At 37.0% G+C, this 27,549-nt stretch overlaps 3 protein-coding genes across 4 annotated transcripts; 2 read left to right on the forward strand and 1 right to left on the reverse strand.

Annotated features, from left to right (window-relative positions):
• The first annotated feature begins 3,676 nt into the window (after nucleotides 1-3,676).
• On the forward strand, nucleotides 3,677-10,751 carry LOC104101422 (phosphoenolpyruvate carboxylase-like). 2 transcript variants are annotated; one of them, XM_009608861.4, is made up of 11 exons: nucleotides 3,677-3,827; nucleotides 4,215-4,412; nucleotides 5,127-5,518; nucleotides 5,696-5,780; nucleotides 6,940-7,162; nucleotides 7,395-7,498; nucleotides 7,599-7,686; nucleotides 8,132-8,286; nucleotides 8,668-9,666; nucleotides 9,794-10,180; nucleotides 10,281-10,751. In XM_009608861.4, the coding sequence occupies exons 2-11, from the start codon at nucleotides 4,245-4,247 to the stop codon at nucleotides 10,572-10,574; spliced, it is 2,895 nt and encodes a 964-aa protein (XP_009607156.1). In that variant the 5' UTR covers nucleotides 3,677-3,827; nucleotides 4,215-4,244; the 3' UTR covers nucleotides 10,575-10,751. The 2 variants fall into 2 exon arrangements, with proteins under 2 accessions (XP_009607156.1, XP_009607157.1); XM_009608862.4 differs by having other exon boundaries at nucleotides 3,679-3,827; nucleotides 4,231-4,412.
• A 1,015-nt stretch (nucleotides 10,752-11,766) lies between these two features.
• Nucleotides 11,767-21,859, forward strand: LOC104101423 (alpha-1,2-mannosyltransferase ALG9). Its single transcript, XM_009608863.4, has 10 exons — nucleotides 11,767-12,215; nucleotides 16,753-16,840; nucleotides 16,931-17,090; nucleotides 17,397-17,614; nucleotides 18,908-19,203; nucleotides 19,888-20,002; nucleotides 20,082-20,220; nucleotides 20,938-21,134; nucleotides 21,288-21,377; nucleotides 21,455-21,859. The coding sequence occupies exons 1-10, from the start codon at nucleotides 11,929-11,931 to the stop codon at nucleotides 21,584-21,586; spliced, it is 1,722 nt and encodes a 573-aa protein (XP_009607158.1). The 5' UTR covers nucleotides 11,767-11,928; the 3' UTR covers nucleotides 21,587-21,859.
• An 881-nt stretch (nucleotides 21,860-22,740) lies between these two features.
• Nucleotides 22,741-26,552, reverse strand: LOC104101424 (uncharacterized). The gene is made up of 6 exons (XM_009608864.3): nucleotides 25,859-26,552; nucleotides 24,755-24,905; nucleotides 24,347-24,631; nucleotides 24,096-24,267; nucleotides 23,363-23,441; nucleotides 22,741-23,271 (listed from the first exon to the last, which is right to left on the reverse strand). The coding sequence occupies exons 1-6, from the start codon at nucleotides 26,383-26,385 to the stop codon at nucleotides 23,073-23,075; spliced, it is 1,413 nt and encodes a 470-aa protein (XP_009607159.1). The 5' UTR covers nucleotides 26,386-26,552; the 3' UTR covers nucleotides 22,741-23,072.
• Between the last annotated feature and the right edge of the window lie 997 nt (nucleotides 26,553-27,549).

Here is a 27,549-nt window from a genome sequence, read left to right on the forward strand (position 1 = left end):
TCGTTTGTGGTCAAATACCAAAGGCGAACTCAAATCATAGGCGGACGACTTCAAATCTTCCGTTTGTGATAACCCAACACCAAATCCTGGTTCGTGACGACCTTCAAATTGTTCGTGACATACTAAAAATCTGAAGTCCGTCAAGTTCAAGATCAAGCTTTCAAGCTCTTGAACCATCGTTCGTGAGGAGAAGAATCAGAGGACTACATCTCTTTAGATTTATGATATTTTAGAGATTGTAACCTATCACTTGAAATCGAATATAATATTTGTCGCTATATTTCTTGTCTTGATTATAATTTTTGAGGAGCGAAATTTAGTTATTGTAGTACTTGAAATATTTGAAGCTTAACAACTTTAATTCTCTAATTCAAGACACTTTGAAACTGTACTTAAAGTTGATTTGTCTCCGTCATTAGGCTAATTAATGTTTTATAAAAAAGAGGTGAGTATATGATTTATCTTTTTCAAGGTTTGTACTCATATTTAATTACTATGTAGTTGCAACTTGCATGTATATAATTTACAAATAACGTGAAATTGTTGTTATACTAACAGTACAAATAAAAGTTAAAACCTTCGCAATTTGGTATTCCCTTATTCGATTGAGCTGCTTGAGAACCCAAGGCAGCAGCCAGCAAGTTTAAGTGTGCCCAATTTACAAGGAAGTTTTTTATGCAAGTAATTACTTACATATTTGGAGCTTATGTTTTGGCCATTTGAGTTGTCAATAGGAAAGGAAGGAATATTGCCTCGAGAAGAAATTTTAACATTAACTTAGGAAGAAGGCAAGCCTTTGTATCGTCTTTGCTAAACTTGGATTCCGATTCAGTAGACTAACAAATTCTTTTTCTTTTATTTCATGACTTTTGTCATAAAAACACCTGATTGTTCCAGAAAGGCACTAAAACAACAATAACAACAACCCAATATAATCCCACTAGTGGGGTCTGGGGAGGGTAGTTTGTACGCAGATCTTACCACTACCCTAGGGTAGAGAGGCTATTTCCGATAGACCCTCAGCTCCCTCCCTCCAAGAACTCCCCACCTTGCTCTTGGGGTGACTCGAACTCGCAATCTCTTGGTTGGAAGTGGAGGGTGCTCACCACTAGAGCAACTCACTAGTGGAAGGTGCTCAGTACCAGAAAGGTACCAAAAGAGGTTGCAAATTGAATTGCACCTTTTCTTCAAACCAATTCGTAGGTTATAAATTTTCCAACTTCTATTTAATTTTTCGAACAAAAAATATATAGTCAGTGGGTATGTGATTTGTTACCATCTTTTCGTTCGAAGTTTGTTGGAATTTGAAGTACCACTATTCCAACGAAGGTAAATATGTTTTATCGTGGGAGAAAATAATTCAACACATCGATAATTATTAGAGGATTAAATTCCTTAAGGATACATAATGAATTTTATGGGCTCGGATTAATTCAAGTTCATTCTTATTCTTTTTTTCCCAATTATTCTGTTTATTTTGGTTTTTGTTTATTTCGAACACAGTAAACTATAAGATAAATTACATTGTATTATTAGATAAATTTTTCTATTTTATGTATATTTATTATACGTTGACTTTCCTAAACTTTTCAGTGTTTATATTTTTCAATATTTTGATACCCCTCGGTGGAACTTCTAGATCCGCCACTGATAATATGAATATTTGAGATTCATATAACCAACTTCAATATACTTGAGATTAGGACTTAATCAGTGTTGTAATTGTAATCTTTTACATGGTATTACGTAACAAAGGCACGTGTAAATATAAGAACGTCATAAGTAAGGTTTGAGGCTAGAGTATCAAACCAGCGACGTTCATAATTCAATTCGACTTCCTTTTTATGATGTCCTTTTCATGCTAGTAAAATAGACCACACATCTATTGCTTTTCAATTGTTTTTCCTGTCAACTTTGTGATCCAAACTTAAGACATGGAACAAGTTGTTAATTAGACAATCAAATTAATGCGCCTAACATGGTCCACCCCTGATAAGCTGAGCCTAAAAAGTATAAGGAGTCGTACAGATTACTCTACACTATTATTTGGGGGTTAAGTCCAAGAGCAAAAGTCAGATGTATTTGGGTATGACATAATTAAAGAAATAGATGATGTTATTCTATATATGTCCATATTATTTGTCTTTTAAAGTTATTACAAGCCCTATAAAATTGTGTTTTTTTTCAAATAAAAAATCTACAATGAGAATAACTGACTACTGATAATTGAAAGTGTGTCATAAATCACAATTATGCGTTGATTCATACCACTACGCTTTAAAATATAGAGAGTTGCAAGAGTCTTACGTCCTTTTTATGCTTCACATTAGTAAACGATCAGCCTCTGCTTTAATTTTGTCACGTATAAACCATCTTTCAAATTAATTTTTTCTTGGGTTAGACTTTATATTCTATTCTATTAAAAACCTATACTTTTTCTTGCTGGTTAGGCCACATGTTATGTTAATAGAGCAGCAGAATACCCAAAAAAGTGCCTCTTTTAGTTTTTAATACATCTACTGCTTACTTAGTTTACTAGCTAGCTATGTTAAGTGGACTCTTCATTTTTTTGTTGCACCTCAGCCTGAAAGAGGAGGATCCGTGATTTTAAATTTATAAATTCCTACAAAATCTTAAGTTAATATACAATAATAATTGAATTAACGGACTGGATTCCAAACAAATTATTTTTTTTCATTCAACGGATTTTTCAATATAAATTCAAAATCTAAACAAAGTTACTAGGTTCATAGGAACCTGTAGCTATTGCACAGGATGCACCCCTATGTTGGATCCTATAAAAATATACTATTTTAAAAGATCCAACACGGATCCGACGATATTTTCGAAAATTTAGAACAACATAACTAGCTTGTGGGATTGGATCAGCAACACCACACTTGAAAAATAAATATAGATGTCACAGTTAAGAAAAATTGTGGTTTAACTAATAACCTACACAATTCATAAAGTCTTCTACTCTATTAAACAACCTACAAACTTCATTAAAATATGAGTACAATGCATTAACCATGGTTAATTAATTAAAAGTTAAAACTTACACATATCTTGAATTAATTTAATTTATATAAATATCAAGTGTAAGTAATTTTTTTTGTCTTTACCCCGGTGATATTAACTAGGGCAGAGCGTAAGTTATGGGATCATTGGTACCCAATAATATTGGCTTGGTCCCGACATATGTGTTAAACAATTTATTTACAAGTATAAATAATTAATTTCAAACATAATAAATCAAATGAGTTGCAACAGTAATTAATTCCAAACAAAAATTCATGAAGTTCAAATCTTAAAGACATATGAGTTGTAGTAATATTTCAAAATTAAATTGTGAATCATTCACTGTATACGGAATATATATGCCCATAATTTCTCCCTTACCATCTAAAATTACTACTAGCATATATAGGTGGCCTCCTATGGAAAAGAAATGAAGGATCTTTAGGTATATTCGGAAGAGAAATTAGTGGCATTTCTTTAGCATGTTAGGACAGTACTGTAAACTGAACTACTGTAACTATTTTAGTTTGACCATCCTCTTTTTTCAAATTAGAGTAAAAGCGTGAAACCAGGCAGTCGCATTAATTCAATTCAACACATGATACTATCCGTCAACACATGTCACAAAGAAGAACAAAAGAGTTCCACTTTGTCTATATATATCGAACCAGTTCCGTAACTTTAGATCATACCTCTCACTCAAAACCAAAAAAAAGAAGAAGAGGAGTTTCTTTCTTTCCTACTTCTTCGTCTGTATTTTTTTCGTTTCATCTTCTTCGTCTGGATTCTGACATACCGAGATTCAGGTAATTTATGTTACACTTGAGACTCACTTGTCCATTCTCAAATGTTCAAAAAAAAAAAAAAATTAGAAAAAAATGTTCAAGCTTGATCTTTCATTTTCTGCACATCATTTCTCTATGATTCTTTTGTTTTTGTTTACCTATGTTTCTAAATCCAATTAATTGGAAAAATAACAATATAAGAATTTTTAACTCATATGAAGTTGCATCTGGGTTCTGTTGAGCCATAGGAACGTGGCATTAAAAAGGATACTCCTTCATATCTTGTGGGGCCCCCACATATTTTTTTCTGTTTTTATGGGGTCATATGATCAGATACTGTGGGGCTTGTGATTTGTACTAAATCCATTATTTTCAGTTTTTCATGTTATGCCCCACTTTTTTTTACAGGATCTTGATTTTGTAGTTTAACTTAAAAGGATGGCGACTCGTAATTTGGAGAAATTGGCATCAATAGATGCGCAGTTAAGGCTTTTGGTTCCAGCAAAGGTATCTGAGGATGACAAGCTGGTTGAGTATGATGCTTTGCTTTTGGATCGCTTTCTTGACATTCTTCAGGATTTGCATGGCGAGGGTCTCAAAGAAACTGTATGCATTTTCCAATACCATTCTTCTTTTCTCGTTATTTTTTGTGATTTTTCAGGTACTATGTTTAGCCTCAACTATTCATAATACTAGGTGTTTTGTTTTTATGCTGTGTACCCGGAGTTTTGTATGGAGTAAAGCTTTGTGATTTTGCTTGGTTTTCGATCCACAAGTTCGTGCCTTTCTTCATTATTTTAATGTTGTTTTTTGTTTTTTGAACTAAAGTTTTTATTTTTATGTTTGTACAGATTTTGGAGGGTGTTTGGATTAGCTTATTTTGAGTGTTTATTGACTTTTATGCACTTTTCTACTTTTTGTGGTGTTTGACAACGACAAAAAGAGCTTAAAAGCACTTAAAGTTGAACATAAACATGAGCTTTAAACAAAGTAATCTTACAACGTTGTTTGGATAGATAGAGTTACGTGCTAACTGTGTTGGTGGGAGGTATTAGGTATCTGATGGAATTAGTCGAGGTGTGCACAAGTCCTGAACACCACTCATATCACAAAAGAAAGCTTTTGGGTGAAACAAAAAGTCTGTTTGGTTTTTGAGTAGTCTGACTATATTAGAGGTTCAGAAAAAGTTCACATTTGTGTAGTTATTGGGGATCCTAAAGTTATTTTTGAATAGTTGTTACTTCATCTACGTAAATTAATTGATAGGTAGTAGAAAAAACTGGTCAAGTTTTAAAGTTCATTTGTTGAATGTGATATTAGGTCCAAGAGTGTTATGAGCTTTCTGCTGAGTATGAAAGCAAGCGTGATAAGAAGAAGCTTGAGGAGCTCGGCAATGTGTTGACAAGTTTGGATCCAGGGGATTCAATTGTTGTCGCTAAATCTATCTCTCACATGCTTAACTTGGCCAACTTGGCTGAAGAAGTTCAGATTGCTTATCGTCGGAGGCAAAAGTTGAAAAAAGGTGATTTTTTAGACGAGAACAATGCGATGACTGAATCAGACATTGAAGAAACTCTCAAGAGACTTGTGGTGGACTTGAAGAAGTCTCCTCAAGAAGTGTTTGATGCTCTCAAGAATCAGACTGTTGATTTGGTCTTTACTGCTCATCCTACTCAATCCATTCGAAGATCTTTGCTTCAAAAGCATGCAAGGTCTGGTCTCTTGTTTACTAAATACCAGAGGACTCTTAGATTTGTTACACTTTTATACAAGTTTGATTTTTGTTTGTTTATTCCTTCTATAGTATTAGTCATAATCCATGGGAATCTTCTTATTCCCTTTTTATTCAGTTGTTTTACTTGTTTAGTGCTGACTTTTCTTCTGTTTAGGATCCGGAATTGCCTGGCGCAGTTGTATGCTAAGGACATTACACCTGATGATAAACAGGAGCTTGATGAGGCTTTACAGAGGGAGGTAAATATCAGTGTGCATTTACTAGCTGCAAGTGAAGTGCCTAGACTGATTTATATCATTTTGCTTCTTTATTTTTTGATGCTTTTCTGTAGACTGTCCGGCTCTTATAGTAGATACATGGGTGCAATGTCCTATCAAAGTTGTCTTCATCTGTCGGACTGTCACTATCTATTTGTGCACTTTCAAAGTCCAGTACCTTTTAAGCTTTCTTAATGTGATGCACTAAACATATTTTTTTGGTAAATAATTTTTTTATTAATTACCAAGTAATCTTTGTACAGCTCAAAAGAAAAAAAACAGCACTAAAACTGGGCATCATCTCAAGCACTACTGTACCCCCTAAACAACAACAACATCATAAAGCATTTACTAGGTTAACTAAGGGTAAAAATTTAAGCTTTCCAGTTTTTTAGCCAATCGAGCCCACATAGAACCACACTAAACATATTGTTTGTTAACTGCTGATATGAGGAATTGGTCGAACCAAAGTCATCTCTCACCACTTATTTAACTTAATTCCAATAGACATATAAGTCACCTCGACTAATAATATAGCAACCAAGCTTTGGTTTTCAGTTATTAGGGTGTCAGATTTCTGTTCCAAGTAAAAGAATTTTGTAAAACTTTAGTTTGAGAAGCTTATATAACATTGTTTCTATTCAGTTAAATTCAATCACGATCAGTTGCATTTTTTAAATGAGGTGTTCTATTTTATGAAAGTAGAGAGTTCAAGTAGGTTTTAGAATTTAGGCCATTTCTGTCGTTCTCCAGAATATGGATGCTATGTATTGTATTTATACAGGTTCGTAACTGCTTCTCAGCCTCTGTCTCTGTGTTAGTATATATTCATATAGTCATACTCAAATTCTACTCCAACAGTGCCACTATTGTCTTTCACTTCTTTCATTTTTCATGATACTTGTGGAATATGTGATGAATGACTGAATTCACTCTGGAAATAGCGAGTAATTCTGGGAAAACTTTGTCTTGCTACATGAATCCAATAAAGTTGGAAAATGAAGCAGTGCTGAAATCTTTTACTTGATACTCTACGAGTGACATTCCAGAAAAAGAAAAGAACTCAAGCTTTGAACTTGAACATTTCTAGAAGAATGATATGTTCTCTTTTCACAATGCATCCTGCTTACAACATGTGCAGATTCAAGCTGCTTTCCGTACTGATGAAATTCGGAGGACTCCTCCTACTCCACAAGATGAAATGAGAGCTGGAATGAGCTACTTCCATGAAACAATTTGGAAGGGTGTTCCAAAGTTTCTGCGCCGTGTAGACACAGCTCTTAAAAACATAGGGATTAATGAACGAGTTCCTTATAGTGCTCCTCTTATTCAGTTCTCCTCTTGGATGGGTGGCGATCGTGACGGTACAATTCCTCTCCTTTTAATGGTGTTATTTTCTAAGTTGAGAAAACAAACCATTCGAAACCTTTGATATTGTCATGATACATTATTTGAAGGGCACTTGGAAGGATTTGCTACATAAATTTCTCTTTTGAAATGGAAGTCGGGTTTTAAGATTACTAGATATCTTTGGTAGAAGATCTCATAAATACTTCTTCCATCACTCGCTCAGCATGTGTTTTCTATTAAATGCAGGTAATCCAAGAGTAACTCCAGAGGTCACTAGGGATGTTTGCTTATTGGCCCGAATGATGGCAGCTAATTTGTACTATTCTCAAATTGATGATCTAATGTTTGAGGTATTTAACTACTCATATATCTTTCTGACTTTCCTCTTGGTCTATTTTGAAAACCTTGCATCATTTCCAACATATGATTCGAACTAGCACATTGTTTCAGATGTCTATGTGGCGTTGCAATGATGAGCTTCGCGTTCGAGCAGATGAACTCCACAGTTCATCGAAGAGAGATGAAAAACACTACATTGGTAACTAACCTGAATACCTTTGAGGTTTTTATTTTATATTTGAATCACATAAAGATAACCTGCTAGTTTCATATAAATTTGATAGCATTGCACAGAATTCTGGCCTGAGGTAACCTTTTGCATGTTCTCCACTTCATGTGAACATAGGTAACTAAGCATGAGTCCTCTTGAGGTTTTCCATGAATGCCAATATAAAGAAAAAGAGAACTTCGTACTTCCATATAAATTCAAATGCACTGCGTTGATGCTGTTTTTATGGATGCTTTCTATGTTTTCCATTTCAAGTGAGCAAAGGGTGTTGTCGCATGATTTAAAGAGAGAACAAAGAAGTGATTTCATCGTCTTCTGCTCAGTCAGTCTTCAGAAGTCGCATGAGACTGTCTGTATACGTCTCTTTAGCAGAGCAATTGATAACTCCTGACCTGCAAACTTTTCTTTGATGTAGAGTTCTGGAAACAAATTCCACCAAGTGAACCATATCGTGTAATTCTCGGCGATGTGAGAGATAAGTTGTATCATACGCGTGAGCGTACTCGCCAACTGTTATCTAATGGATTCTCTGATATTCCAGAGGAGGCAACATATACTAATATTGAGCAGGTGGGCAACACTTCAGTATTTTCTCACCTTTCTTACTTTTATATCGTTTCCTGTGACCAATATGTAGAATTCAGAATTAATCAACGTTGTTATTCTTTGTTGAACAACTTGACATGTTATTCCTGATCAAAAGACTACAGAGTACCACCAGAATTGTACTTATCTCCAATTTGTTGTCTAGGCATTGGCATGCTCATTTGTATTCCACCAGAATTGTACAATCTCCATTTTCTGCCGCACAATGATTTTTTTTTTTGATTGGTAAAGAATATGTAATAGAGAGCAGCAAAATGCTGCAGAGGATTTACAGAGGAAACGCTGTCACACAATGATTCCTTTTGCATCAATATTAAGGTGCTAATGTTGTTGCATTTTGCGCAGTTCTTAGAGGCTCTTGAGCTCTGCTACAGATCTCTTTGTGCTTGTGGTGATAGACCCATTGCCGATGGAAGCCTTCTAGATTTTCTAAGACAAGTTTCCACCTTTGGACTCTCACTTGTGAGACTTGACATAAGACAAGAGTCGGATCGCCACACTGATGTCCTTGATGCCATTACCCAGCATTTGGAAATTGGTTCATATCGAGAGTGGTCTGAGGAACGTAGACAGGAGTGGCTTCTGTCTGAACTCAGCGGCAAGCGACCTCTATTTGGACCCGATCTTCCAAAAACCGAAGAAATTGCTGATGTTTTGGCCACATTCCATGTCATATCAGAACTTCCATCAGACTGTTTCGGCGCATACATCATCTCAATGGCCACTGCACCATCTGATGTGCTTGCAGTTGAGCTTCTACAGCGTGAATGCCATGTGAAGCGACCTTTACGGGTAGTTCCACTTTTTGAGAAATTGGATGATCTGGAGGCTGCTCCTGCTGCTGTTGCACGTCTTTTTTCTATTGAGTGGTACAAAAACCGCATTAATGGGAAGCATGAGGTCATGATTGGCTACTCAGACTCTGGCAAGGATGCTGGCCGTATGTCCGCAGCATGGCAGCTATACAAGGCTCAAGAGGAGCTTATAAAAGTTGCCAAACAATACGGTGTGAAGCTAACTATGTTCCATGGTAGAGGGGGTACAGTTGGAAGAGGAGGTGGTCCCAGCCATCTTGCTATATTATCTCAGCCACCTGATACAATTCAGGGATCTCTCCGTGTAACAGTTCAAGGTGAGGTTATTGAGCAATCATTTGGGGAGGAACACTTGTGTTTTAGGACACTCCAGCGTTTTACTTCTGCCACCCTAGAACATGGGATGAATCCACCTCTCTCTCCAAAACCGGAATGGCGTGCGCTTCTGGATGAAATTGCAGTCATTGCTACTGAGAAGTATAGGTCAATAGTATTCAAGGAACCCCGATTTGTTGAGTACTTCCGCCTGGTCAGTGTGCTGGGAAAATGCATTATATTCGTTCTCAAACAGTATGTGTTACCAAAGGGTAACAAATATTTCCTTTAACTTTAGTAAGTTAATTTTTTTGTTTTTTTCTTTTGGATCATAATTGCAGGCAACACCTGAGCTGGAGTATGGTCGAATGAACATTGGCAGCCGTCCATCAAAGCGTAAACCCAGTGGAGGCATAGAAACACTTAGAGCTATTCCATGGATCTTTGCGTGGACTCAGACTAGGTTTCATCTGCCAGTCTGGCTTGGCTTTGGGGCGGCATTTAAGTATGCGCTTAACAAGGATGTCAAGAATCTCCATATACTGCAGGATATGTACAACAAATGGCCATTCTTTAGAGTTACTATTGATTTGGTTGAGATGGTGTTTGCAAAGGGAGACCCAGGCATTGCTGCTTTGTACGACAAGCTTTTGGTTTCTGAAGATTTATGGTCCTTCGGTGAGCTTTTGAGGGCCAATTATGAGGAGACAAAGAGCCTCCTGCTTCAGGTAATATTTTATGACTTAAGTTCTTGCATTTGGCATGCGTTTTTACTTATCATGTTTGGGTCGCGTAACAACTTTTTTTCTCTATGCTGCTTTTATATAGATTGCTGGACACAAGGATCTTCTGGAGGGAGACCCCTACTTAAAACAACGACTCAGGTTGCGTGATTCCTATATCACTACCTTAAATGTGTGCCAAGCTTACACACTAAAGCGAGTTCGTGATCCAAACTACCGCGTTACACTGAGGCCTCACATTACCAAGGAATATATGGAATCAAAGCCTGCTGCCGAACTTGTGAAACTGAACCCACGAAGTGATTACGCCCCTGGCTTGGAAGATACACTCATCTTGACCATGAAGGGTATTGCTGCTGGAATGCAGAACACTGGTTAAATCTATTCTGTTTTATGTTTTAGTATTTGTACTTAAAAAGCATTGCTCCTCTTGTGTTTTGTGGTGGTGAAGTATTTGCCCACCCTATTACCTGAAAGTATACATTAAGAATCATGTATTCTCAACTTCATTTTGTTTCCAACTTCTAGTTTAGTAATACATCTAATGGCTGAATAATTATTGCCTCTTGTTTACTGTAGCTTCTTGAATACAAGTATGCTGCAAGAAGAGCACTTTTCTTTCTTATACCAAATGCTTTCTCTGTGCAGAATAATCAATGTCACTTCCAACCTTACAAGTTAGCACCTTATGTTAGCTTTTCTCCTTTTGATTTTCTTATTCTTTATGCTTCAAAATTCAAGAATCTTTTCCAGTTGCCTTATGGTTTTTAATTGGAGTAAATGATTTTGGAAGTCCTGAATTTTAGCGGTTATTAAAATAGAAACTAATTGCTAAATGAAAGACAGCCCTGAGTTCAGCAGTGTTAGCTTATTTTCGAGTTTGTATCTTACTAAGTTTTTATCTTTATGGATAACCATTTCATTTTAAAATATAATTAGGACATTTACCCAAGAAATGGATAAAAATCGAAAGATAGAAATGTGAGAAAAGAACTGTCTATTTTAATTGTTGTACTTTTGAATTGCATGTAGTATGTGTCCAAAGACTGATCAATTTGACCCAAAAGAATCTATGCTAACCATAATCAGAGCCTAGTCTAGCCATTAATTTCGCAAAATAATGCGTATTTTGGTATTTCTAAATTTAATACCTAAATTACCCAATATATGATAAATATGTACATACGTTGAATAAGTCAATCTTATATGATGTAACAAAATAAGAAGAAATCCTTTCTTTTTTATCAAAAAAGTTGAACACCCCGAATAAGTAAGGTATTCTTAATTTAGACAACGTCACAATTGAAATTTCGAATAAGTGATTTTGTGACAGAGTAGTAGGTTTTTGTTACTTTAATCCAATGAAAATTATTCCATCAGTTTCAATATCTATGTGATGTAACTTGATTCGTCACAAAATTTGACAAAATAATAAAAAAAATTTGAAACTTGTGATTTTATCATGTCCTAGCCCTTGTGTGACTATAACCTTTTAAAACTTGAGATATTAAACATAAACTCATAATATTGATGGAAATTTTCAACCTATCATATGCAATTTAATAAAATAGGATATCACTTTTAGCTCAAACATGAGTTTAACTTCAAGAAGAAGCAAAGGATCTCCTTGAACCGGAGTCCCCAAACGGTTCAAAACAACCGGAAAGCCGCTTATTGAACAAGAAGGAGAAGAAAGCACAAATTTTCAGAAAAGAGAGAAGCTAAGCAGTGAAATGGCTCTAGCGACGAGGCAGAGACGACCTTTACCGTCGGATCTTCCGGCGACGGCGTCATCGCCAACGACGTCGTATTCAAAGGTAGATAAGCCGAAGAGATCGGATGGTGAGAATGAGGGCGTCGATAAAGGACTAGGTTGGCTTCTGCCGTTGATTTGCTTAGGGATGCTAAGGCACATGAGCGCTACGTCAAATATAATTCACGATTGTGATGAGGTGTTCAATTACTGGGAGCCTCTTCACTACTTGCTCTATAAGTCCGGTTTCCAAACTTGGGAGTACAGGTTCACCTTCTTCAATTACATAGTACTATACAGTTAATGCATAGTCAAATGTTGTTTTTGGAATATCTTATTTTAGTTGATGCGTAGCATTTTTGTTCTCTGTCTCTTAAGTGATAATTTCTGGATCCATCAAACAAAGTCGATGTAGTATTAAGTGATATTCCTCTGTTCCATTTCATGTGGCACACTTTGTCTCAAAAAGAAGAGTTTAGTTATATAACCGTCAATGTAAACATTTTCTTGCACTATAAGGTCATCCAAAGGATAGCTACATGTAATCCTCCTTACACTGTGAGAGTTGTAATCTTGAAAATAAGACAAATTACCTACTACAACAAGTAAAGGTGACCAAGTAAAGGTGACCAGATGGTGTAAAAATTTCAAAGAGTGACACCTTTTTATATTTAGAAACATTTACCTTTTAACTTTTTATTTTAACCTTAATGAGATGATTTATAACTATAAAAATGTTTATGGCTTGTTTTAGACCACAAATTTCAGAAGTCTTTCTTTCGTTCTTCTTATTACGAGTAATGAGATTGAGCTCTCTCTAACGTCTGATTCTCTCTCTCTAACGTCTTTCTCTTGTCGCTCCATCATATCACCGAACCTCCGGCGAACACCGGACCAGGTAAGACCCCGGCCCCCACCCCACCCCTTGTCTTCTTTTCCTATCTTTCTCTCTCCTGCTTTCTCCTTCTTCCCCGTTACTTCCCTTTCCCCCTCCCTTTCTTTCTTGTTTTCTTGTCCCCCTTTTGCTTTCCAGATCTGCCCTCCCCCCCCTCCCCTATATTTCCCTTTTCTTCTTCTCCCTTCTTTCTCTCCCACATACCTCGTCTCTTCCACCTCGTCCCCCTATTTTCTGGCGCACTGACCTAGCCTAGCGGCGGCGGCGGCTGAGACAATTTTCCAGCGAGCCTCGAGCGAAGCGGGCGGGAACTTCCAAAACATAGCTACTGTGGACAACACCTTTCTCGGCACTCGTTGTGACTTCAGGTTCTATTGTTTTTGCTTAGAATTTGTTATTTGTTAATATTGGACTCGTGTGAGTTGGTACCTCCCGTTTTCCAGTTTCCCTTTGTTGTGTTAGTTAAATTGTTGTCAGCTTAGTTCGTATTAGTTTATTCACCGTATTAGTGTGCCTGTAGTTGCAACTTGTCTTCTTCTGGTTTGGTCGGTTATATTGTGTGTGATAGTGATTCCTCTTACTCTGTCGTAGGTATAGTGGCTGTGGTCTGGGATGGTCGAGTGAGGTCATGTCCTCGGGGGAACGGGGGGTGGGACGGGAGGTAGGGCAGGCTAGGGGGTGGGGCGGGAGGCAAAGGAGGTAAAGGGAACAAGGGTGTCTGTAGGTTGAGAATCGGGTCATGGAACATAGGTACATTGACGGGTAAGTCTATAGAGTTGGCGAAGATCCTCCAGAAGAGGAGGGTCAATATAGCGTTTGTCCAGGAGACTGGGTGGGTAGGGTCGAGGGCGAAGGACGCGGAGGGGTATAAACTTTGGTACTCAGGAGTCCAGAAAGGTAAGAATGGAATGGGCATCTTGGTGGATAGGGAACTTAGAGAGTCTGTGGTCGAGGTTAGACGAGTGAATGATAGATTGATGATTATTAAGTTGGTGGTTGGAGAGTGCACTCTAAACGTTGTTAGCGCCTATGCGCCGCATGTGGGCCTAGATGAGGAGGTTAAACGACGCTTCTGGGAGGGGTTAGATGAGATTGTGCGTCAGGTTCTGCCTACTGAGAAGCTATTCATAGGAGGGGATTTCAATGGGCATATTGGGTTGACTGCAGGTGGTTATGGTGAGGTGCATGGAGGCTTCGGTTTTGGGGAGAGGAACGGAGGAGGTACATCGTTGTTGGACTTCGCTAAGGCTTTTGGGTTGATGATTGCGAACTCTAGCTTTTCAAAGAGGGAGAGGCATTTGGTTACTTTTCAAAATGTGGTGGCGAAGACTCAGATTGACTATCTCCTTCTCAGGAGAGGTGACGGAGGACTGTGCAAGGATTGCAAGGTGATTCCGGGTGAGATACTCGCGACGCAACATAGGCTCTTGGTGATGGACGTTGGTATTATGTTAAAGAGGAGTAAAAGGTCTATTCGAGAAAGTCCGAGAATCAGGTGGGGAGCCTTAACTAAGGATAAATCCCAAGAGTTGGAGGGGCGGTTGTCGGCTATGGCAGCTTGGAAGAGCAGTGGTGACGCGAGCACTATGTGGTCAGCGATAGTAGACTGTATTAGGGAGGCTGCGAGAGAGGTGTTAGGAGTCTCGATGGGCATCTTTGGTGGGCACAAAGGAGACTGGTGGTGGAATGAAGTGGTTCAAGGTAAAGTGGAAGCTAAAAAGGCGGCGTACCTAAAGTTAGTGGGGAGCATAGATGAGGAGGAGAGGCGAGCATGCATGGAGAGGCATAAGACAGCTAGGAAGGAGGCTAAGCTGGCGGTCACAGAGGCTAAGACTGCGGCTTATGGTCGTATGTACGAGGAACTGGGTAAAAAAGGCGGGGAGAAGAAGTTATTCCGGCTGGCCAAGTTGAGAGAGAGGAAGGTTCGGGATTTGGACCAAGTGAGATGCATCAAGGACGAAGATGGTAGAGTATTAATGGAAGATGCCCAGATTAAGAGGAGATGGCAGACTTACTTTCATAAACTTTTGAATGAAGAAGGGGATCAGGATATTGTGCTAGGCGAATTGGAGCATTCCGAGAGTCACCGTGACTTTGGGTACTGCAGGCGTATCGAGGTTGATGAGGTCGTGGGAGCTATGCGTAAGATGAGTAGGGGCAGAGCGGCCGGGCCAGACGAGATTCCGGTGGAATTTTGGAAGTGTGTGGGGAGAGCAGGTTTGGAGTGATTGACTAGGTTGTTTAATGTTATTTTTAAGGCGAAGAGGATGCCGGATGAGTGGAGGTGGAGTACGGTGGTCCCATTGTATAAGAACAAAGGTGATATCCAGAGTTGTAACAATTATAGGGGTATCAAATTACTGAGTCATACCATGAAAGTGTGGGAGATGGTGGTTGAAGTGAGGGTGAGGATGAGGATGACAGTGTCTGTATCCGACAACCAATTCGGGTTCATGCCGGGTCGTTCGACTACAGAAGCTATACACCTTGTTAGGAGGTTGGTGGAACTGTACAGAGAGAGGAAGAAGGATCTGCACATGGTCTTTATTGACCTAGAGAAAGCGTATGACAAGGTTCCTAGAGAAGTTCTCTGGAGATGCCTGGAGGCAAAAGGTTTGTCGGTTCCCTGACCGGATCGCGGGTCATGGGTTATTCCGGATTGAATTTTTCTTTAATTATTTAATTAAGTAATTAAATAATTGAAAGGAATTTTGTCCAAAAATATTAATCAGTCAATCGACCTTTGACCAAATCCGAAGCCGAAGCCGAAGCCGAGCCGAGCGAGCGACGACGACGGCGCGAGGCTTGCCTTCTTCTTAACTCTTTAAGAGCTAGAAGAAGAGCAATTATATATATACCCATCAAAAGCCTTTTCTTCCTCCAATATAGGACAATGTCCCTTTGCCAAGGAGAGAAACTCAAATATTTCATTTTCCCCCCATTTCTCATTCACCCTCTTTAAGCTACACAAGCTTAAAATCCCAACAATAGTTGAGTCTTGACTTACTTCGTACCATTGTGGGACTAGCCAGGTAGAGTTTTGTCTAAGATAGCTAGTGACAATGTTGTGTTTTACTACTTCGCTTTTCAGTGCATGTCCTATTTACTAGCTATCGCTTTTGCTTTGCATCTTTCTTCTGCATTTCATGATGTTTCTATTTTTCCTATGATTGTTGTGGTGATACTAATATTGTCTCCTTTTGTCCTTGTCTTTTTGTTTTCTTGAGTCGAGGGTCTTTCGGAAACAGCCTCTCTACTCCTTTGGGGTAGGGGTAAGGTCTCCGTACACACTACCCTCCCCAGACCCCATTAATGGAATTTTACTGGGTTGTTGTTGTTGTTGTTGTTGTTTCTTTCGTTCTTAAATTAATAGTGCCGCATAAATTGAGACGGAAGGAGTACTTTATCTCTACTTCCTTGTGATATCTAAATATTCAAGTATGTACTTTACTTATAGTACCACATATTGTAGTTTAAATATTCATCCTTTGGCACATATGACAAGACATATATTTTGGGATTGGCAGCAAGTGATTCATATAGAGTATACAAACTAGTAGTTTCGATTAAGGTTTAGTCATTGTTGTCACACATACATTAGGTTAGTAGTTGACGAGAGTCCTTTAATTTGGTTCAAGACTTGTGTGCTGGTGTGGGGATAAGTGTGTGACCTAGAGAACCCATTATTTGCCTTATTAGATGAATTATTTATAAGAAAATTGGTATTGAAATAACTTATGGCCAAATAGAGAGGAATGGTTACAAAGGAACCTTATAGCCGACCCCAACTTTGATTTGGATTGAAGCACAATTGATTGGTTGATGATATTAGTATGATTCCCTTTTAGTAACTAGAGTTCACTTTGTTTTGATGGTACTTTACAAAGTTGGGTAACATGTTATTTGCAGTTCACAGTTTGCCTTGCGGTCATATCTTTATATCCTACTTCACAAACTGGTGGGTTGGCCTGCTTCATTGTGGTTTGGGGAGGAGAAGGTGAGATTGTTTTTGTTTCCAGAAATATTTCCCATCGTTAGTCATTTCATTTATTTGTTTCTCAAATTTCTCCATCTTTCAACATGTCAGGTGAGAGTATTTTATGCTGTGAGAATCTTTCTTGCAGTGCTCTCTGTGATCAGCGATGCTGCTCTAGTTGTAGCCCTTTCCCGGAAGTATGGAAAGCGTCTTGCATCATATACACTCGCAATGCTATGCTTAGCAAGTGGTTGTTTCTTTGCTAGCACGAGTATGTTCTCTCGCTAGACTATATTTGAGGTTTCTCCTTTTTTGGTGGTAAACAATTAATGAAGCACAAGTATGTTCTTTCTGTGAACTATATTTGAGGTTTTCATTTTCTGGTGTTAAACAATTAATGATTTTTAAATTTTAGCTTTTTCTGTGTGCTTTCATACTATGTGTGATCTAGACATGCACTGGTGACTCCTTAATATTGGTTGCTAACACATCTGGTCTTGCTCACAACTTTCAACCACATGTACATTGGGTCCGTTTTTCTCATAATACTAAGGCCTATTATGTGTCCTTTGCGCAGGTTTCCTGCCGAGTTCATTCTCAATGTATGCCATGTCTCTTTCTTCAGCACTATTCCTCTTTAATAAGCCTGCCATGGCAGTTTCTGTTGCTGCCACTGGAGTGATTCTGGGCTGGCCGTTTTCGATCCTTGCTTTTCTTCCACTGACAATTTACTCACTGGTTAAGAGATTCAAATCTGTGTTTCTTACAGGTGTTGTCACTTCTGTCATCCTTATGGTAAGTTTTGATCATATTAAGGACCCGTTTGGCCATAGATTTTGCCAAAATAAATTTGGATTTTATTTGGCAAACACATGTTTGGCCATAGATTTTGCCTACATTTTGGCAAAATCCTAAATCCCAATAGCTGGTTTTGGGCCAAAATATCACTATTATATTTTTTAAAAATTGCCCCAAACTTTTGTATTTTATAAAAGAGCCCACCATTTATTATTTTGTAACAATGTTGCTTCGTCTTCTCGGTCACCTAATAGTGTATTATGTAGTTCATTATAAAAATGATAATTTTGTATCAAATTTATTTATGTTCAGGACTATGGTTTGCGATAATATAATGAATGTTATTGATAATAGTAGTGTTGGTTATTTGTGATAGTTTTTAGAACTTGTGGGTATAAGCCATGTTTCATGTTTTTCCAAAATAAATTTAAGAAATATGTTTTGAAAATTGATGTCCAAACACATTTTCATCTTCAAACCAAACTTCACCCAAATCAGATTTTTCAGAACAAATTTGGGAATCTATGGCCAAACGCTAGCTAAGTCTCTTGTGATGTTGAGTTCTCGTGTTTCAAACTTAAAACTTGGGAAGTTTTCTTTAAAGGGAATCAAAATTATACATTTCCAACATAAGTTGCTCGGACATGGGTGTGGGTGTCCAATAGGGGTGCGTATCTAGAGGTCAGATCCTTCAAGCTATAAATTTTAAGATTCGGGGATACGGATCCTAGTACAGATAAGGGTGCGGGGATCCGGCTAAAAATAATTCAAAAAAATATAAAAATAAAAAGAATATCTCTAAATTATGAGAAATTTTGTGGAATACTTAAATATAACTTGTAAAGTGTGAATTTATTTTTATTCTCAAGTTGTAGATAAGTAAAGGATTGATTTCACAGATAATGTATGCTATTTTCTTCAAATTTACCCTAGTTTTGGTTCTGATTTCGTGAATCAAATTGTATCTCGTCTTGAAATTTTCCGTCCATTATGGTCAAAGTACCCAAAATTGTTTGACCAGATCCGGTACATAAACTGCCCTGTCGGAGCAACTTAGTTTCCAACATATGGAGTTATTCATGCTTACTGTGCAAGATGCAGGAAGATCGCCAACCAAATGGTCATTTTGCTAAAATTCAATATGCAAGTCCATCTTCCTAAATTGAAATTTCAAAATTCCACTTAACCTATTAGTTTGCCCGTTTTAGTGCTGCTGGCATGCTTTTTTCCCTCCCTGGAACACATATCTGTGCTGCCTGATGACTCGACTTGTTGTACAAATTGTTGTAGGTACTCTCACTTCTTGTTGACTACCGCTACTATAAGAGGTGGACATCCTCTGTTATCAACTTGATGGTATACAATGTTTTAGGGGGTGGTGAAAGTCATCTCTATGGTACTGAAGGGCCATCGTTTTATTTGAGGAATGGCTTTAACAATTTCAACTTCTGTTTTGTGTTTGCTCTACTGTTCTTAGCAATACTACCCATTGCTAAGAAGAAGTATGCTCCTGAGTTGTTGGTCGTTGTTTCACCTGTCTATATCTGGATTGCCTTTATGTCCTTACAGCCGCACAAAGAAGAAAGGTTAGTCCTCTTCAAGATTTCTTCTTGCCACGAGAATATAATATATATATATATATATATATATATATATATATATATAGAGAGAGAGAGAGAGAGAGAGATCATATATTACATGTCTACTTGTAGAGCTTCATGTGCCGCTGAAGATATAACAAGAGGAAATAAGTATGTTTTCTGAATATGGCAAGGTAACATAGCAAATAACTAAAAGTCAGACTGAAATTGTTATGCCAAAACTCCTGATTTCCCGAGTTCAACCCGGTAGGACCTTTATAGTGGCTCGTCTATGACAAGTTGCTAGCTGAAAAGATATTTTTGGTCAACATGCTCTACCAAAATCCTTTTTTAGGAAAAGTGGAGCTATATTTGGCTTCTTCAAATTTCTTATTTGCAGTACTATACTGAAATTTCATTTATCAGGGATTTGTATGTCTGTTCGGGTTGTATGGAATCCACATATTAGCGTTTAAATTTTGGCATTGTTCTTGATAGCTGATGCATTAGCTTTTTTCACACGAAATGATAATTGCCCGGAAGATGCTAGTGTCATTGCTCATGATAAGGCAATCATATTTGTAGCCAAGAAACGTGAATCTATCTTTAACTGCATCTGAGATTGAAAGTTGTAACATGAACTGCGAATTGGAATCTGATGTAGCAACTCATAGTTTACTGCCTGTGCAGATTTCTGTACCCAATATATCCACTTATCTGTGTTGCTGCTTCTGCTGTGATTGAGAGCTTTCCTGATCTGTTCAGGGATAAGTATAATCCCAACGATACATCCGTTCTAGTTATGGTAATTTCCTATGCCCGAAGAGAAATTATCAAGCTTCAATTTTCAGTGCCTATAGTATTCACTTGCTTTGCTTATGCAGATAGCAAAATTTCTCCGACCTCTAGCTCTTGGTTTGATTCTTTGTTCCTCCCATGCTCGGACATTTTCCCTTATTAATGGTTATTCAGCTCCTATTGAGATTTACAAGCATTTAGACTACTACGATGACGCTGGAACAGGTGAGTATTAGCCTGTTTAATGAAGAGTTGAATATCTGTTTGTTAGATTTTCATCTTTAGAATGTTTAAGACTCTGGTGAATGGTGTAAAAATCTTGATGCATGAGTTAATTTTTTCCTGAGGATAACATGTATTCTATGATCCTGGCATTAAGATCTTTATTTGTTGGATTAAAAAGACCTTATAATTATTTCTTGAACTTATTTTTGTTGTATAAAGTATTTTTATCCAGTAACATTAGCAAATCCTGGATAAACGAGCAGATGAAACGATTTCTCTTTTAAAATCTGATTTTTGGGAGCCAAAGGTGTGCCTTTCTGGCATAGGGTTGAAAGTGAATACCTGATTTAATGATTTGAACCTAGATGAAATTATTAAGGTCGAGATATGAGAGGTGATTTGCTGTTATCATGTGGTTCTCCATTTATCTGGTCAGTTAGATAATCGCCCTTTAATATCAGCATTTGTCAAATGCGAGCAGAAACACTAAGAACATCTATGTGTGATATTTTTCATTTTAAAGTTACAGCTATGTTCTTTTTTCTCCATTTACCCTGTTCTTGCTAGATGCAGTGCATTCCAGGTGCTTTGTTTAGCATACGAGGCTGGACGCATGCTGCATCTTTTCATATTCTGAAAGACTCACATGCAGTATTCATTTCTCCATTACATTTTATTCATTTCTCCATTACATTTTAAACTCCCCATGTGGTTCAGGTTCTGTCCTTTGCGTTGGAAGTGAGTGGCACCGGTTCCCTTCTTCGTTCCTCATTCCTGATTACGTGGGCCAAGTTAGATGGTTGGATGATGGATTCACGGGCCTTCTTCCAATTCCATTCAATTCTAGCTTGGGTGGGACCTCGGCAGCACCATCTTACTTCAATAATAAGAACAAGGCATCAGAGGAGCAATATGTAAGCGGACAATTCCTATTATGTTTAACCAGAAACAATGTCCATCTTTTACAGTTTGGCATATTAGCAAGTCTGTATTTTGTTTCTATTGTAGTGTACAATTTATATCAACTCGAGGATGACACTCAGCTTTGTTTGGTAATAATTTTACAGCTTACGGATCCTGAGCAATGCACTTTTCTGATAGAGCTGCAACTTCAACGGCCTTATCCTACACGAGGAAGTGACTTGTCTACATGGGAGGTACTGGCTCATCCTCGTAAGCTCATCTCTCTCTTACCATGCTGCATGTTATTGACTTTTAAGAATGTTGCCTGCAGATTGTTGCAGCACTTCCATATCTGGACAGGGAGTTATCTCCTCCATTGTATCGGTCGTTCTTTATTCCATATCACTGGCAGCAGAAGAATGTATTTGGCCAGTACAGATTACTTAGGAGAATACCAAAGTGATTGCAGATGTACAAGCTGAATTTTCTATTGTCCAGCAACTTTTGATGTGCCTGAGCTTTAGTAGTTTAAAATCGACTAGGTCACATTTGTAGTCTGATACTAGCTAGTAGCTCTTGTAAGAGCAGCCAGTTGATTTTGGTAATTGGATCAAGTTTTCCATTAGTTTGAAAGTCAGATTTTGTACTCTTTTTATCAGTGTAGATTACACAGATGAATGTTTGAACTTTAATGTGGAAGCAAGATGTCAAAGTCTTTTATCGGCAGTAGAAACAAGCGTTCATGATTTGGTTTTTTATAAATACAATGATAAAGGAAAAAAGTTTTTTATTATTTTGGTTTTGTAATTGAACAAGTTATATAGATAACAAACAACATGAAAAAATTGGAACCTGGGTTAGTTGAATTATGACCCAATGTTTAGCTTAAATTGATCTAAGCCATTTTGTCAAAGTAAACTTTTGTATAACCAACTCGTTATTGATTCAACAGTTTTAACTTGTTCAAATTTAAACTAAAAATCACCGGTTCTACAAAGCTGGACGGCAAAAGGACAGTCGTAGTTCATTTCCATGGAATTCCAGGGCTATTTTATTTTCATAGCATATCTGACCTCTGTATATTTGGGTAAATTCGACAGCCATAAAACCAGAATTCAAGTAAAACTAGAGGTTCTGCATTTAATGGCATTAGTTGCTATTGGTGGAAGAAACGAATACTGTATTAACTGATGAGTTGATTGAAATAACTCGAATGACAAGAAGGTAATAAGTTAAGTAATTTAATTTAAATCCCTTTGACGATCTTTACTATCTGACATTGGGGACCATATATCTCCAACAGTACAATTTTGTGACTGGGGAGGGCTAGTAAACTACAATTAGGGAAGCAAACATGTTATTATGTGTATGTTGCATGATCATGACTCTTTCCAAATGTACTGCTAGTAGTTGTAAAAAGAACAACAACAGAATATAAAGTCACAACTCACAGAAATGCCTTGACCACAAAATTCGTAAGGTCAGGCAAATGCTCATATATAAATTAGTAGGTTAGCAAATGATTGGCCAATGGCTCCATTGCCTCATTCTGACATCGTTCAGGAAGGTGAAATATCAATTGGCAAAAGTAGGAAGCAAACCAAGGAGCAACAAAAATTTTAGGGGGTATAGCAAAAATTTATTGATGTCTATTCAATTGAGTAACATGTTTTGGAATTCAACCAAGAAGTAGAAAATCAACTTGCATTTCCTCTGATATACTACTTCTTGCCAAAACTACTACTCATGACATCTATCCTAAATCCTTTCAAGTTCAAGTTCAAGTTCAAGTTCAAATTCGAAAAAAAACTCAAAAGAAAAGAGCCTCCCCTAATCAATCTCTGTGGTCAAACAAACAGTACAATTAGTAGGTTAGTGAACAATGAGCTTTGCGATTGAAGTCTTGTATCAAAGATAAATTACCGACTTGCAAAGCTGATACCAAAATTCTAGCTAGGACCGCTACTGGAAGTCATCCTTGTGACATTGGCACCTAGACCCTGAAGTTTCATCTCCAAACTTTCATAGCCCCTATCTACATGGGAGATTCCACTGATTTCAGTACATCCTTCAGCAGCTAGACCCGCCAAAACCAATGACATCCCCCCACGCAAATCAGTTGCAATAACTTGAGAACCACATAGTGAACTAGAAAAAGGTCCATACAAGAATATAATCAATTTCCCATACTCGGTTGAATAAATTGTTTCAGGAAATCAATCAAGGACTAGAGACTTACCTTGCATTTCCCTTCCCAAAAACTAATGCTGTGCTTCCGCAGACCTGAATTTTAGCTCCAAATTTCTGCAGTTCTGTTACTGCACAGTAGAAAATCATGAAACACTTCAGAAATATTTTAAGTAAAATAATCAGTGGAAAAGGCATCAAACATTTTCTATGCATTCTGACCAGATATTCTAAGACAATCATGTGAGATGACTCAGATTCTACGGAGAAAACATAAACCGCATCCCTGATTGGTGAATGCAAAGCACCAGAATAAGAGAAAGGGAATGGAATACATATGTGTCAGTGTAAAGAGGCCAAAGAAAACTAGGACAGAATAGAATCTTGAGCACACTCTTCTTGCTAAAAATTGGCAGTACATTTGGAAAGAGTCATGATCATGCAACATACACATAATAACATGTTTGCTTCCTCGATAAAGAGATCAATGTTGATTCATTGGGGTACAAACTTAAAATTACCAAAGCAATAGGGGTTTCATGATTCCAAGTAGTTCTCAAGAAAGATGGAAATCAACACAATGAGTAGCATTTAGTAGTCACATTTTATTGAGCAGTACAGTGATATATTTCATCACTAAGGGGTCAACTAGACAAGTCAATAATCCAGATTGTGGAATAACTTCTACAGGGATAAACTTCTGACATGAGCTATGCAGGTGATTTTCGAAACAACTAGACTGTACAAACAACCAAAAGTAGCCGGGCATCATAATTACCACATACCATGGCTCATACGATTTTCAAAGACAGTTTCCTCAATAACGCTTATGCCTTTGCATGTTGAAAGCAATGCCATTGTCAGAGGCTGGAGATCTGTCGGAAATCCAGGAAATGGATGTGTCTTGATACTGAACCCTTGCAAATTGTCTCTAGTTGCCCCAGGTACTGCTGAAAGCTGGTCTCATGAACCAAATTATCATACGAACACGTGCACGAGATGGAAGAAAATTAAGAGATTAGCACATTTCGTATACCTCCAAAGTGTCATCACTAAGCTGTAATATTTTACAACCAGCACATGAAAGCTTGTCTAATAAACAAGTCAAATTGCTGTAAATGACAGGCGACATTGAGATATATGACCGAGTAATAGCAGCAGCTAACATATAAGTTCCGGCTTCAATCCTGTCGGGCATTATACTATACTCAGAACCATACAACCTTCTCCTTCCACTAATATACAGTGTGTCTGTTCCTGCTCCTTCCACAACTGCCCCACAATTTGTTAAGAAGCCAGCAAGGTCAATGATCTCTGGTTCCTGCATCGTACATATCAAAGTACAACAATAAAAAAAAAAATGCTCGGTGCATTTCAGAATGAAGGGCTAATAATAAAGATTACAGATTTATTATAGAAGTTGAAAGACAATACACTTTCATACTTGAGCTGCATTTGAGATTACAGTATTTCCCTCAGCCAAACATGCTGCCATCATAAGAGTTTCTGTTGCTCCTACACTGGGGCAGTCGAGTCGGAAGCTTGCACCAGTCAAACCTTTACCATTTGATACATGTGCTTGCACTTTTCCATCCCTATGTGGTCTCACAAAGTTAATCACTACTCATTCTGAAGAAACTCACATGCTATCAGTACTATGGCACAATCAAACTGAAACCATTGGACATAATACCATGTCAAAAAGCTAAAAGAGAACTTCACATATAAGAAATCCAACAGTCCCTAAGGAGGCCAGTTTCAGTTTCAAATTGTAGTGTCACGAGTTCCAATTTAAGTGTCTAGTTGGAACTTCCTGCCGGTAAGAGATTATCGCACCCGGTGTTACACCAAACCAATAAATAGAAGAGAATATGTCTGGCATCCACACTTATCACCAAACCAATATACTCTCAGTTTAATCTTTTACTACTCCCACTGTCTCAATTTATGTGGCACTGTTCGGATTTTGAGTCAACCTTTTTTAATTCTGACCGTGAATTTGACATGGAATCTTTAAGTTTTTTTAAATAAACATTTGAAAATGATGTAAAAATTACTACTATAAATCACAATAATAACAATTCAAAATATTTAAAAAGCATGTATAAAAAATTGCAGTCAAAGAAAAACTTGTTTGACTCTTGAAATTAAAACGGTGCCACATAAATTGGGACTTAGGTACTAAGGACCCGTTTGTCCATAGATTTATTTTTCCTTTTTTCCGGAATATTTTTTCAAAAATGTGTTTGTCCATAAAATTTTATAAATTTTTGGAGATTTAAAAAAAAAATGAGTTTTTCAAAAATCAAAAAGTGATTTTGACCAATTTTTCAAATTTTTTGGAAAAACTTTTTTCGCCTCTCACAGCACAAAACTGTAATATTTTTTCAAGTGAAATGCATATTCAAACATAATTTCAAATTTCAAATAATATTTTTAAAATTATGTAATTTTTATGTCCAAACGCCTACTAAGGTTAAATTTGCTTATTTTGGTGAAAACACCTGGTGTGAAAAAAAAAATAGAAATTCAATGAGCTCACACCAACCTCAACTCAACTGTAGCACCAAGAGCTTGGAAACCATGAATATAAAGATCAATAGGCCGAGCTCCAATGTCACACCCACCAGGTAACCCAACAGTAGCCTCACCAAATCGAGCCAATAATGGCCCTAACACAAAAAACCCACCTCTAAGTTTCCCAATTTCAGTCGAATCAGGTTCTAAAGACAGCAGTCCATCAGTATTAACCACTATTTCTCCATTAAAAGTCGTAACTTGAGCACCCAAAGACTTCAAGATTGAAGCCATTGTTCTAGTATCTGATAAACAGGGTACATTTTTAAGGTTTGAAGATCCAGAGCAGCAAAGGGTAGCTGCAAGAATAGGTAAAGCTGAGTTCTTGGACCCACTAATGCTGACATGGCCACTGAGTGTGGACCCCCCATTGATAACTAATTTTGGATCTTGAATGAGAGTTTTGGGAGAAGGAGTGAGTTGTTTAGGGTCCTGGATTAAGCAAGCGCAGGTATTTGGAGGTGGGTGATATTGGAGAGGATTGAACTTAGAAGCCATTAACGGAGAGAAGCAAGAAATAGTACTCTTTGAAATCCAGAATTTTTTTTCAAGATTTTAGTTGAAAAGACAAAGAGACAGGGAGATCTGGAAAGTCGGTGGGAGTTGAAGTTTTGAAGAGCACGGCTTCAAGCAGGTGTGCAATTGAGCGGGTTGGTTCTGTTTTCGTCCCAATGTATATCGATCTGGATTAGTTCGATTTTATAGTTTTTTTTTGGGGTTTTTTAAATTTTTTTATTATATAAATATTATTTCAATCTGTTAAAGTTATAGGTAAAATTTTAATAAATGAATATATATTTAATAAAAATCGAAAGAACTTACAATCATATGATCTACTAATATATTCTTATGGCATAATTGTTTTAGTAACACATGATAGTTATTTTCTTAATCGTCTAACAATAATTTTTCGCTGATGTATATTTTTAAAGTTAACCGAATTTAATAATTAAACATAAAAATCAATATGAAACCTAAATAATGATATATTCTATTTAATTTTAAAAATATTTAAATACTATTTCAAATTCGAAAAAATATAAGAATTAACAGATCTTGATATATGAATATGAAAAAATAAAGAGATTGACGCATTTCAATAACACGTGATAAAAAAGTGATGATAGAATCCATAATTTAAATTAAATAAAAATAGAAGCACTTCATAGTTCTATTAAATATTATATTTCATGAGAGGATCCCAAGTATTTCTAGATATTTTTTGAAGAAAATTTTATATAAAATCTTAAAAGTATAAATAAAAATTATACATTTATATATTGGTTTGGTTCGGGTTATTTTACTTAATACCAAATCAAACCAAACCTACTCAGGTTTTTTAATCGATTTAGGTTGACTTTTCGGTTTGGTATGATTTTTCGGTTCGGTTTGAACACCCCTAGCTACAAGTGTGACTTGCTATTTTTAGGAAAAATAGAACACGACACACTTTTCTGTTTTGGCAAAATAAATTGACTTGAACTATTTAATTTTCTTTTTTCCTCTTAGTTAGTGGTGACGAGAAATTTAATTATGTGAGTCACATAATCAACATTATTTATGCAAGGTTAGTTTATTTTTTGACAAGTATGCTCAGGTCTCTATTTACTTGTTTTAAGACATTAACTAAAAAAGAAAAATTCAAGTCTATTTTTTCCTAAG

The sequence above is a fragment of the Nicotiana tomentosiformis genome, chromosome 7, assembly GCF_000390325.3.
Source record: "Nicotiana tomentosiformis chromosome 7, ASM39032v3, whole genome shotgun sequence".
NCBI lineage: Eukaryota > Viridiplantae > Streptophyta > Magnoliopsida > Solanales > Solanaceae > Nicotiana > Nicotiana tomentosiformis.